Source organism: Camelus bactrianus, chromosome 10 (genome assembly GCF_048773025.1).
Source record: "Camelus bactrianus isolate YW-2024 breed Bactrian camel chromosome 10, ASM4877302v1, whole genome shotgun sequence".
NCBI lineage: Eukaryota > Metazoa > Chordata > Mammalia > Artiodactyla > Camelidae > Camelus > Camelus bactrianus.
This window is the reverse complement of record NC_133548.1, coordinates 67,782,756-67,796,381: the sequence shown is the minus strand read 5'-3', so window position 1 is coordinate 67,796,381 and position 13,626 is coordinate 67,782,756. Positions and strand designations below refer to the sequence as shown.

The 13,626-nt window shown below is 35.8% G+C and overlaps 1 protein-coding gene across 1 annotated transcript in view; it reads right to left on the bottom strand.

The window, feature by feature from the left end:
* Window positions 1-13,626, bottom strand: part of CNTN5 (contactin 5) — a 1,016,845-nt gene that overhangs the window by 66,265 nt on the left and 936,954 nt on the right. Inside the window, exon 17 of the mRNA XM_074372920.1 lies at window positions 885-1,043. Within this exon, the coding sequence (XP_074229021.1) occupies window positions 885-1,043 (159 nt within the window). The remainder of the gene's footprint in view (window positions 1-884; window positions 1,044-13,626) is intronic.

Genomic DNA, 13,626 nt, shown 5'->3' with positions numbered 1-13,626 from the left:
AGAAAATAAAACAAAATCACAAATCCCTACTCAGTATGGACAACTGCTTCTGAAGATTACATTCATAGATATTGTACGTTTTTCTAATACCAACATGTTAAATAAGTAATGACTATCAGGTGAGTGCAACTTCACATATCCCTGCAGACAGCCACATTTGGAGAGAAAAGGGAAGTTTAGTTGTAACGTGAAAAGAAAAACATCCAGGAAGAAAATGATTTTTAACATAAGGCAACTATAATGCAAACATCTGAGAAGTAAGCATTGAAATGCTTCCTTGTTCTAAATAATGTAATTTTATGTTAGACTTTTCTTTTTATAAATAAAACAGATACGTGACTACAAAGGGACAAGGTACTGGAGTAATGGAGCAAGTCTGTGTCTGATTGTCTTGGTGGCTATTTGAATCTACAGAATAAAATTGCATAGAATTTAAAAATTTTATGTAAAAAATTGCATATAAATTGCGTATAAAGTTGAATATAAAAACTGGTGAAGTTTAAATATGGTCCGTGGTTTATAGCATTGTATTGATGTCAGTTTCCCGAGTTGATCATTGTACCATTGTTATGTAAAATGTTGTCATTTGGGGAAGCTGAGGGATGGATGCACACGAAATCTTTGTACTAGTTTTGCAACTGTTACGAGTCTAAAGTTATTTTAAAAAATAAATAAACACGCATAAATGATGTGGTCCTTCCTCGGGAAATGAGAAGAGAAGAAAGCAAAGTGGCTTTATAAAAAGAAGTAAACAATGCTTAATATTGTAATAAATAACAAAATTTCCAGAATCCAAAATAATCCTACTGAGATTGTTAGCAAATACAGCTCATGACATAGGAAGCGACTCTGGTTGTGTCTGGCGTTGCCTTCGAGCCTCTCACCTGTTTTGACTGTTTGCCAGCCCAGGGAGAAGGGGCTGCGAGCCTGCAGGTTGTAGGAGGAGACTGGGCTGTGGTTGTCTGCGGCTGGACTCCAGGACAGTGTGGCTGTGCTCTCGGTGATTTCCTCAACGATCACTACCCCTGGTGGGCCTGGGGGACCTAGAGGCAAAACGGGATGGATAAAGTTAAGGACAAGCCATGATGTGGAGCCACGAGAAACTATTTCCAATTAAGACCCCGTCACACTATGTAATTATCTTAATGAAATACATATTCCCTAATGGACATTTGACAGTAAAAAAGAGACAGGATGCAAGCAGGTTTCCATGATTTCTAGGAGTAACTTAATTATAGCTTAGGTTTTTCTCCCTAATACTTTGTGCTTAGAGGCAACTACCATTTTTATAGAAAAGGAAAAAATAATTAGAAACGAACACAAGGATTTGAATGCCAGTATCATTATGACTTGAAATCCATCACAGCTTAAAGAGACAGCAGCAGAGAGTGACAGGCACTGCTGTCAGGAACAGAAACAGTCCCATCATTACAACAAAGCTACAGGTGTGTGGACCTAATTCTCCAGTTCAGGAAACCTACAATGTACCAATATTGCCATGTGCCTATCAAGTAGCTTCAACTCCAATGGGGGAGAAATGAAGTCTCTGAAATAATGAGAGTTCAGACCAAGGATGGGTGGATTCTAGAAGTGAGGCATGGGAAAATGTTGTGGGAAGTTAAAAGGAAGGTGTGATTCGATAATGATGATGATGATGATGATGATGATGATGATGATTTATGATAGGGGTGAGAGGGTGGTGAAGATTATTCTCCTTTTGATCATAAAAAATTAGTATAGAACAGTGATTATCAATCTTTGTGCATGTAGACTCTAGTTTCAAGAAACAACCATGATCTGATGTGAGGAGAGATACACCTTTGTATTATTACTTCTAAAATAGTGACTTCTAATATCATTGAAAAAACATGTAGAGTGTTTACATTTTAGTGGCTAAAAAACAATGTCAGTTTTATTATTAACATTCTTCTATTCCCCAATATGGACAATTCAAGTTGTAAGGATGCTTTTATTTTCAATGAAAAAAAATTCTCACGCTTAAATACTATAAGTTTTTAAATTAGTTATTCAATTCGTCCTCACGCAGCAAGTTGCTCTCTGGATTTCGTGATTATGAAGTCTGAGCAGTAAGGACTGACCTAGACTGCCAGAAGCTGAGTAATGGCGAAGCGCTAAAGGCATGGGGGCAGTTAGTAAAGACCTCTGAGTAGAGAATTTCAAGAAGGAAGCATCGCCAAACAAATGATGACTTTAGGAAATGAGAAGTGAGCATTTTTATCAAGGGTGAGAAGAACCAGCAGCGGACAGCAGAGACCAAAGATGTAAAGGACAAGGACTGTTCCTTCAGGAAGGTGGCAGAAGATTGGGACTGGGGGAGGAAGTGTGGAGGAGAACCACGAGAGGTGGCGATTTTTTTTCTCTGAGTGAAATGAAGGAAGAAACGACGAGGAGAGAGAGAGGCTTTTGAGATGGTGAGAAGGGAAGCTGGGAGAGCTCATTTGGGAAGGTTCTCATTTTTTTCACTAAAGAAGAACAGAAGTAAAGGTGACTGGGTGAGAATGGGACTGGGATCTAGAGGACAGTGGGAAATGTCTGGATAAGCCCGTGTGAAAGAGGGAAATACAAACATTCTGGAATAGTACAGGAGTCCGAGTCTGAAGTGGAACTGACCAACACAGCAGGTTAGGCTAGAAAGCCGGAAGCAGGGCCAGAGAAAGTGGTTAATTGGGCTCATTCAGGTTTAGCTTATGAGTTCAGTATGACTTATCAAAGATGCCAATGGTGTGAATGACCAGGGCCTCACGGTGGACTGGGGAGTCAAGTGAGGCCAGGATGGTGCTGGCAGACGAGAGTAAAAGAACGGAGTCAAGGAAATCGGGTTATTACGAGGAGAAGATAGAAATAAGAAATTGTATTGTGAGGAGAAAATTGTAGAATTTGTGATTAAATGAAGGGAACTTTTGATGAGAGTTTGTGTTTATCTGTAGAAGTGGACAACGTAATTATTAGGTCAAGGACTTATGGAAGAACATTTGATGGGTCACCAATATGAGTGTTCAGAGCATTACCACTGTAGCTAAGGATGAGGTGTGGAAAATAAATGAGACCCAGGGGCTGAAGATGCCGAACAACCTGGTAGACTGCAGTAATATGGATACAGAGGAGTGACCATAATGGCAATAATATAACACGGATAAAAATATTAACTGTAAAAATAACACCAATAGCTACCATACGCGCATTGTATTGTATGAAGTCACGGCATTAAGTATCTTTCAAACATTAACATGTTCCCTTGGTTCTATGTCACTGTGAGATGGGTGTTAGAATCCTTATTTCATAGAGGATGTAATGGAATCTCAAAGAGATTCTTTGGTCATTTAATAATCAATAAGTTACTTAGTCAATAACCTTGTTGGACGTTAGGTGACACACTCGGCAGTAGGTGTCAGAGCATCTGTTCTAGTGAGGAGAGGTTATTTGCCCAAGGGCCTCTGCTAGTGAGTGGCACAGCTGAGACTTGAGTTCAGATCTCTGACACCCACTGCCTAGTGTAACACCTAACATATTATAAAGTTGTTTATTTATTATTAATTGACCAAAGAATCTCTTTGAGATTCCATTATGTCCTGATTTGATCAAGGAATCAAGATGCATGGAGATCCTTCTTCCTTTCACTGTTAAATCTAAGGAGTAGTTTCCATTGAAGGAATTAAAGAAAGAGGAGGATGGGTGTTTCAGGGCACGGCATATTTAAATTACGCGGTAGAGGTAGAGATGACATTTGAAGGCAGTATTTAGGACTTTGCTGTAGTCTGTGTATGAGATAGCCACCATCATTTCTTTCTTCTCTGTACGTGCAGGTCATTCCTCCTTGAAAGTTGGAGACTATTTTCTCCCACTCTTGCATTTGGGCTGGCCTACAGGCGTACTCTATTGACATATTGAGGGTTTGGTTCTAGGCCACCATGATAAAACGAATACTGCAATAAACCGAGTCACACAAATTTTTTTGGTTTCCAAGTGCATGCAAAAGTTATGTTTACATTACACTACAGTCTACCAAGTGTGCAATAACATTATGTCTAAAAACAATGTACACACCTTAATTTAAAATATTTTATTGCTAAAGAGTGCTAACCAGCATCTGAGCCTTCAATGAGTCATAATCTTTTGGCTGGTGGAGGGTTTTGCCTCAATGTTGATTTCTGCCAACTGATCGAAGTGGTCGTTACTGAAGGTTGAGTTGACTGTGTCAGTTTCTTAAAATAAGACAACAGTGAAGTGTGCTGCACTGATTGACTCTTCCTTTCACGAATGATTTCTCTGTAACATGCAATGCTGATGGATAGTATTTTACCCACAGCAGAATTTCTTTCAAAATTAGAGTCAGTTCTCTTAATACCTGGCACTGCTTTGTAAACTAAGTTTATGTAATATTCTCAATCCTTTGTTGTCATTTCAACAGTCTTCACAGCAGTTTCACCGAGAGTAGATTCTGTGTCAAGAAACCATTTTCTTCGCTCATCCATAAGAAGCAGCTCTTCACTTGTTAATGTTGTTATCCTGAGAAGACAGGACTTCGGCCACACCCACAACCCACACTTCTACTTTTAGTTCTGCTATTTCCACTACATCTTCCTCCACTGAAGTCTTGAATCCCTCAGAGTCATCCATGAAAGTTGGAATCAACTTCTAAATTCCTATAATGTTGATATTTTGACTTATTTCCGTGAATCACAAATGTCCTAAAGGCATCTAGAATGGTGAACCCTTTCCAGGCTTTCAATTTACTTTACCCAGCTCCATCGGAGGAATCACCATGGCAGCTATAGCCTTATGAAATGTATTTCTGAAATAACAAGCCTTTAAAGTCAAAATTACTCGTTGATCCATGGGTGGAAGAATGGATGCTGTGGTAGCAGGCGTGAAAACAATGTGAACCTTGTTGTACATCTCCATCTGAGCTTTCAGGTGACCAGGTGCATTGTCAATGAGCAGTGATACTTTGAATGGATTTTTTTTTTTTTTTTTTTGGAGCAGTAGGTCTCAATACTGGGCTTAAAATACTCAGCAAACCATGTTGTAAACAGATGTGCTTCCATCGAGGCTTTTTTGTTCCATTTGTACAGCACAAGCAGAGTATATTTAGCATAATTCTTCAGGGCTCTACAATTTGGGGAATGGTAAATGAACACTGGCTCCCACTGAAAGCCACCAGCTTCCTTAGCCCCTAACAAGAGAGTCAGCTTGTCTTTTAGCTTAGAAGCCAACATTGACTTCTCTTCTCTTGGTATGAAAGTCTTAGATTGTATCTTATTCCAGTACAAGACTGTTTCATCTACATTGAAAATCTGCTGTTTAGTGTAGGACCTTCATTAGTTATCTCAGCCAGAGCTTCTGGATAACCTGCTGCAGCTTCTACATAAGCACTCAATGCTTCACTTTGTAATTTTATGTCAAGGGGACAGCTTCTTTCCTTAAACTTCATGAATCAATCTTGTTTGACTTCAAACTTTTCTTCTGCAGCTTTCTCAGCTCAGCCTTCATTAAATTGAAGAGAGTTGGGGCTTCGTGCTGGATTAGGTTTTGGCTCAAGGGAATATTGTGGCTGGTTTGATCTTCCATCCAGACCTAACACTTTATTCATATCAGCAATAAGGCTGTTATGCTTTCTTATCATTCTTATATTCACTAGAGGAGCACTATTAGTTTTCTTCAAGAACTTTTCCTTTGCATTCAAAACTTGGCTAACTGGTGCAAAAGGCATAGCTTTCAGCTTATCTCAGCTTTTGACTTGCCCCCCTCACTACGCTTAATCATTTCTAGCTTTTAATTTAGAGTGAGAGACACGCGACTCTTTCTTTAACTTGAACATTTGGAGGCCATTGTAGGGTAATTAATTGGCCCAATTTCAGTATTTTCATGTTTCAGAGAGCTGGAAGGCCCAAGGAGAAGGAGAGATATAGGGCGACAGATGGTCAGTGGAGTAATCAGAACACACACAAAATTTATCAATTAAATTCGCCTTCTTATATGAGTGTGGTTCATAGCATCCCAAAACCATTGCAACAGTAGCATCAGAGATCACTGATCACAGAGCACCAAACAAGTACAATAATAATGAAAAAGATTAAAATATTGCAAGAATTACCAAAATGTGACACAGAAACAGGAAGTGAGCCAAGGCTGCTGGAAAAATGATGCTGATAGAATTCTTTGATGCAGGGTTGCCACAAACCTTCAACTGGTAAAAATGCAGTATCTGCTAAGTGCAGTAAAATGAAGTATGCCTATATTTGACCCAAACGACAATGGTAGAAGTGACACAGCACGACATTTGAAAAGTTATAAGAAGTTTTGCGGCTTCATCCCATGTCTCCTGGAATGCTTATGGAAAAATCCAGCTGCCTAGTTAGAAGTCTTGTTAAACTGAGGCTACCATACTGTGAGGGAGTTCCAGCTCTCCATTTGGAAAGAAGGAGATCCAACTTGCTCTCAGCTATTCTAGACATCTCAGCCCAGTCACCAGACACAAAATCCTTTTTTTTCTTTTTGCAATGGTTTCTTTAAAAAATTTTTTAAAATTATTTTATTTTATTTTTTTGTTGAAGTAGAGTCAGTTACGATGTGTCAATTTCTGGCGCACAGGACAATGTCCCAGTCATGCATATACACACATATATTCATTTTCATACTCTTTTTCATTAAAAGTTATTATAAGATATTAAATACAGTTCCCTGTGCTATACAGAAGAAATTTAATTTTTTAATCTGTATTTATATATAGTGGCTAACATTTGCAAGTCTTAAACTGCCAAATTTATCCCTTCCCGCTTCCTTTCTCCAAGTAACCATAAGATTGTTTACTATGTCTGTGAGTCTGTTTCTGTTTTATAAGTGAGCTCATTAGTGTCCTCTTTTTCTTTCTTTTCTTTTCTTTTTTTTTTTTTTTTGATTCCACATATGAGTGATATCATATGATATTTTTCTTTCTCTTTCTGGCTTACTTCACTTAGAACGACCATCTCTAGGTCCATCCATGTTGCTGTGAATGGCATTATTTTATTCTTTTTTATGGCTGAGTAGTATTCCATTGTATAAATATACCACATCTTCTTTATCCAGTCATCCGTCAATAGACATTTAGGTTGCTTCCATGTCTTGGCTATTGTATAAAGTGCTGCTATGAACACTGAGGTGCATGTATCTTTTCGAATTAGAGTTCCTTCCAGATATATGCCCAGGGGTGGGATTGCTAGATCATGTAGTAAGTTTATGAAGTCTTTGAGTGGCTCCAGCTTAGCCACCATTGGACTCATGTGCATAAGAAATCCCAGGTAAGAACATGGCTATGCCTATCACGAGAACAAGTAATAGACAGATGTTTTAAGTCACTAATTTTGGGGACATAGCAGATAGTTGGAACAGACTTTAAAACAGTTTGATTTGAGCATTTGTTGATAGGTAGGGAATTTTTCAGGAGATACTTAAGGTTCTTTGAAAAAAATACTTGAAATTTAGCTATCATATTCAAATAGGAATAATTACCAACATAACTCATTCATTAAGTTCTTCCATATTGTTTCATTTATTCTGTTCCATTTCATCCATTCGACTTATTCACCTCTTTGAAGAGCATTAACAACCACCTACATGAGAGGCATGATAAATGTATTGTGGAAAATAATTATTTGTTAACTTCAACAAAATAATTTGCCTTTCTGAGTATTAAAAATCTCTACTAAAATGTTTAAATTAGTTCTCTTAAGAAAGGTGTATTTCTTTTAATAATAGGCAATAATTACTCTAGGTATTTTTTAAAAAAATACTTCAGCTCAAACAAAAAATGGAGTTTAGAACATAATTAATAAATCTCCAAGTAGTTTTCTTTATATATGGCTGTTTTCCAAATACAGTCCTTAGCAAAATAATCAGTGACAGTGAACAAGATTTATGTACCCAGTATACTGATTGCAACTGTGCAATTATTTACAGTTACAACCATTGTAAATAACTAATTGTCCAATAATCACATAATGTTTAAATCATAAAATCTTATAATAAAATATTAGCCATTAAACTGCCTAATATCTAACAGTATTTAATGATATGGGAAATGTTCACAATATACTAAGTGGAATGCAAATTTATTCTTAAATATAAATGTATAAATAGTAATTTGCCAAATGTGTATAAGAGAGACTGGAAAGAAATGCATTAAAGCATAAATGGTGATTATTGCTTGGAGCTGAGGATATAAATGATTTAAATTTTATCCTTTATACTTGTTTGGAATTTCCAGTTCTGTACAATAAGCTTGCATTACTTCTAAAATTATTTTTAAGTCATTACTTTATAGAAAGCTTCCATACTGTGATATGTATGCACTATTTTAGGTTTATTCTATTTAACTAAACATTTGCTGAATGCCTAGTATGTGTGTGGAAAGCACCGTGGTGGTGGTGGGAGAATGGTGAGGGAAACAATTTATAGGAGGATAAAATAGGGTCCCAGCCCCCAGATGTATTTAAAATCCAGTGGCAGAGACAGATCTTTTACAGACAACAAATGCCAGGCAATGATAATGTTACACAATAGTACACTGTACATCTCAATATAGCATGTTACATTGGCTTTAATTATTTTTTCTGTAATTTCCACCTGTCTGAATATTCAACATGGTAATTGGCATATATCAGACCCTCAATAAACCTTTGTACAAGAGATGAAAGGGAGGAGGGAGAGGACAGAAGAAGCGATATGGAAAGACCAAAGGATTATGTTTTAAATTTGAAATGTTGTATAATAATTAACAAGCTTAAAGAATATTTAAAAATAATTATCCAATAAGAAAAAGATCTAATATGACAACCTCTTTTTTTGTTAAATCAAAATATATCTGAGTTAACAAGTTTTTTTTTTTCAGTTAAGTTTAAAATAGAGTGGGTTGGTAGTAAAAATGACAGACTAACTCCATGAATGAAGAAAATAAACCTTTTCATATGATTTAATAACAAAGCTCATCATTATTAGAAACTTGGAGTATTAAAGTCTATGGACAGATAATTTTTCTAAATCCTTGTAAGGCTGAAAGATTGTTATAAATGTATTATTGTAAATATTCTAAAAATTAGTGACACAATTAACCTTTTAAAACAGAGCAAATGCAATTTTAAACCATAATAGAAGCGAAAATGAGTTTATGGCTATTAGTATTGATTTACTGATTTAAATGCTCTATTTACAGAGAATTTTTTTTTAGACATTATATACTGAATGCTGGATGCAATCAATTATTTTCTGTATATTTTATTTAATTACATTAATATTATATTCATACAGTCAAAAGCCTGTTAATGATGGTCATATTTTCAGCATTTTTTAATTTAAGAAAAAATCAGGGAGTAAATTTTCTTTTCAAAGACTTTTATAGCTAATTCACACAAGACATCTCTGAAAATAGAGATACTATCTCAGAGATGACAAATGTGTGGCAGTAGCTAGTGTCTGAATATTACACAGATGCCACTCATTTAGCAGAAATCTTATTAATTTTATACTTAGCTGTAATGATTCAGCATCAGATGGCAGAAATCTGGAAAGTCCCCCTCCTCCCCGCCCCCATGACCGCATTCATGCAGGCTCACTAAAATAAATATTTGATTTGAAAGTAGACCATTTAGGTAAATGGACACAGTCTATTTCTTCATGGTAAGGACTGCTGAGCAAATGACAAACCACAAGTGCCCTTAACCGAAGCTCTGTTCTAATGCATTCAATCTGTCTCAATCAAGGGCTCCCCAGGATTGCCATTAGACTGCTATCAGATCAACTCCTTCTGTTGACCTAACGTTCTGCTAGAAAAGTTTCTTCTCTTGAGAAGTCATTGACTTTTAAAGTTGAAAAATAAAATATATATTTCCTTGTAATCTCTAAAGTTGTTCTTTTTATGCTGGTGACAGGAAACAAGGACTTAAGACTTCATGTAATAGTCAAACAATGTTACGGAGCCTTGGAAGGGTTACATTAACCAGGGCCACCAGTTCAACCATATTATTTTTTAGATGAAGAAGGAAAACTTGAGACTGAGAAACTCCTCCTCAAAAAAAGAGATCTTTTAGAAGGAAAATGAGTGGAAGCAAGTGTTGGCTTTAGTCTAGACAACCAGTGGAGGAGTATTTCCTGTTTAAAGCAAATGATGACAAATTAACATGGTAACAAACAGAAAGTTGTGTACTGACTTCCTGTGAAATTATTGTCCGTAGACAAGAACTGATGGGCCAAGCTTTAAAGTTGTGGTATGACTGTCCAGCCCTTTTTGAGGAAGAGTTCTTTAAAACATCTTCCTAACACTAAGACTGACTTCCCATAGTGAGCAACTTTTCTGGCTTTCTCTTCTGGGTAAGCATCACTTCTGTGCCTGATTATGACACCTACTGATTCAACTCTATTGGTATGCATTATTTTTTTTAATAACCTATTTTGTAAAAAATAAATCTACTATTTTTTTTTCCATTTCTGTTTGATTTGGTGGACTTTCTATTTTTCTCATGTAGAAGTTTTAAGTGAAATATTAAACTTATTGGGATTCAAAACATTAAACAGTTCTTGGCTTTAAATGATTTAAACTAAAACGAAAAATTTGATACCAGATATACCAAGGTATCTTAAATTGGTTCCATGTTCAAGCTCATAAATATTGCTTGGGGACAGACACTTCTTACTTCTAAACACATACAGGCACATGCAGCAGAAGAAAGGCAAGAGAGTATGGCAATCATGAAAGCAAAGTCACGAACTTGACCTTCTAATACCGAGAGAAGAGACTTAGCTACTGTCTGAAAGATTCGATTAATGCGGAGAAATAAACTCAATAACTCAGGCTGCAAAGAGTACTTTTAATTTTTATCATGTTGTTTAATTATGTGTAATGAACCATCCAGGACAAAGGACCATCTTGTGTAGACCCAATTCAAAAGCCTATATATATATATATATATATATATATACAATAAAACTTTCATTAAAAAGAAACAGTGAATAATGTGAGTAGATATGCTGCAGTACATCGCAGATTAATACCTAGCAGTAGCTGGTTGCTGAGGTCTTCATATTTTGGATAGAACTATGGAGATTTATGATACACCCTTATGGAGGATGTTATTGATAGTATATTTTTATGCAAGATAATGTCTCCTGGAATACTTTGACATATTGAGCTGTCAAAGTCCAACTTTATACAGCATTGCATCTTTCTTTGCCTCCTTCTCAGATACTTTCTTAGCATCATTGTTTTCCTCATGAAGTCCAGAGGGTGTTCTTAAATTTCTTTACTATTTATCTACCTAATTTAGGTGACCCTTTCCTACTGCTCTCAATCCCATAATAATAATTAACTTTTTTTTAGCCAGGGGTAGTTAAGAATGGAAATGAGAGGTAAACAGTTCTAATTATTTTTCAAGAGCAGTTTTGCTTTCAATTAATTTGGTAAAGCTCACCATTTATTGTATCTATCCATCCATATATCATCATTAGCATCATTATATTTATTATTATTCTTATTATCTATCTATCTATATCAATCATCATCATAATTAGCTATGTGACCTGTTCCTTAGCACGAAATTCTTCTCTCTCCTCACTTTGCCTACTTAACACCTGTTTAGGCTTCGAATTTCAAGTCTCTGCTCAAGTTTCACTGCTTTGGAGGAAACTTCTTTGGCTTGCTGCCGAGGTAAAAATCACTGGATTATATACATTCATACAGCACCACGTACCTCTCATTCATAGCTGAAACTTTCACAGTTGAAGTTTTATACTTGTTTGTGTAACTCTTTTATTAAGGGTAGGTTTCCTCTTTGGGTTTCAGGTACAGGAAGGCCAATATTGTGCCTGTGATTTGCTCACGATTGTATCCGCACTGCCTAGTTCAGTGCTTGGAACTTAGTGTGTTTTCAACACAGATTTGTAATAAATGAATGAATATAATTTTCATTAACTCAACAGGCTAACATAGTTGTTGGGTCATTTTATTTACACATTTTCACTTCTGATCAATCAAGATATGAAAAAGGATAATATATCTTGACAAAATCATAGTGCTATCCTGAAAAAAGTCTCCTACTATATATTAAAAAATAGGATTCTAATTATGTTCTCATCTTTGCTAAATTCTTTTAATTAGATGCCCAACTGATCATGGTTTCTAAATGACAACAACAACAAATACGCTTATGGCCTTTCAGATTCTGATGAGCAACAAAATCTCTGGTATTTTTGTGAAAAAAAATTGTAGATTCCTGGACTATACTCAATAGCTTCTAAATTTCAATTTCTGTGACTAGAGTCTCAGCATTGTATTTTGTACAAGATGGCTAGGAATTTTTATACATCCTGTATTTCAAGAAAAACTGATCTAAAGAAAAGAGATTTGGATAAAAGAGTCAGAGGAATTTAATTGCAGTTCTGACTCCTTTATGTAAGAGATTTACTCAAGTTTCTGAACCTTGTTGATTTTCAGTTTCCTTACATTTAAAAAAAGGGGGTGATAAGAAGCAATAGTATGTCACTATTATGAGGGCTACATAGGGTAATGTATGTAAACATACTTTGTAAATAGCCACACTGGTTATGCTTTTAACTAACTCCATAACTTTGACAATGTCATATGATCTCACAATGCTTCTTTTTTTTTACCAGTAAAAATGAGAACCTATGCTCCACATTTGATTTATCAAAATAAATAAGAACTGATTTGAAAATGATTTGAAAAAGAAAAAAATGTACAATTATTTGCAGATTCAACAAACAATCTCTATCTTCATGGAGTTTATAACGCAATAGGTTTAAAATGATGCTGAAATGATAATGATTTAATGTGCACCTATCAGGTAGAAGGTAATGTACTAAATGTTATGTATTTTTTTCTCTAATCTTTACAGCAAATCTGATATTGACATCTCCTTTCCCACTAATGAGAAGACTGAGTCTCAGAAAGTGCAAATGACTCACCCAAGGGGATGTAATATTCCAATAGTGGACCTGGGGTTCAATTCTGATTTTTAATTGCATGTCTATCTGAGTTTTAACTCTATGCTAGTCATTACTAAACAACACTATTTCACATAATTCAACAGACAGAAAATGTAGATTTCAGAAGCTTAAAATTTATTATGAACAGGGGCAAATAATTTCTTATTGATTGAAAATGGATTTGGAGATAAGAATTTAGGAATTTACCCCTCATTACGTGGGTAGCCCTGATTAGTCTATGCCCATCTTGGCAATCTCACTTGTCCCTACTAGTGATTGGTTCAGGAAACTGGGTCTAAGCCAATCAATTCATAACAATCTTCTTACGATAGGTGCTTGCTCAGGAATAATCAGGTGGTCTACACTGGCAAAGCCAGATGAACAGATAGACATCTGTAGAGCTATGCTAGTTCTTTCTTCTGTTGTCTGTGAACATGGAAGCATTCAGCCTCTTTTATTCTTGGCAGTTTGCCCTTGATTACAATGAACTTGAGAGTAACACCAGCATTGTCGAGGATAAACTAGAGAGATGGAACCAACCTAGGTCCTTGAAAAATACTTGAGACACTGGATCAACCAATGAAAAAAATCTGTTTTAGCTTCCTGTCAAGAGAGCTTACAAATGTCCTT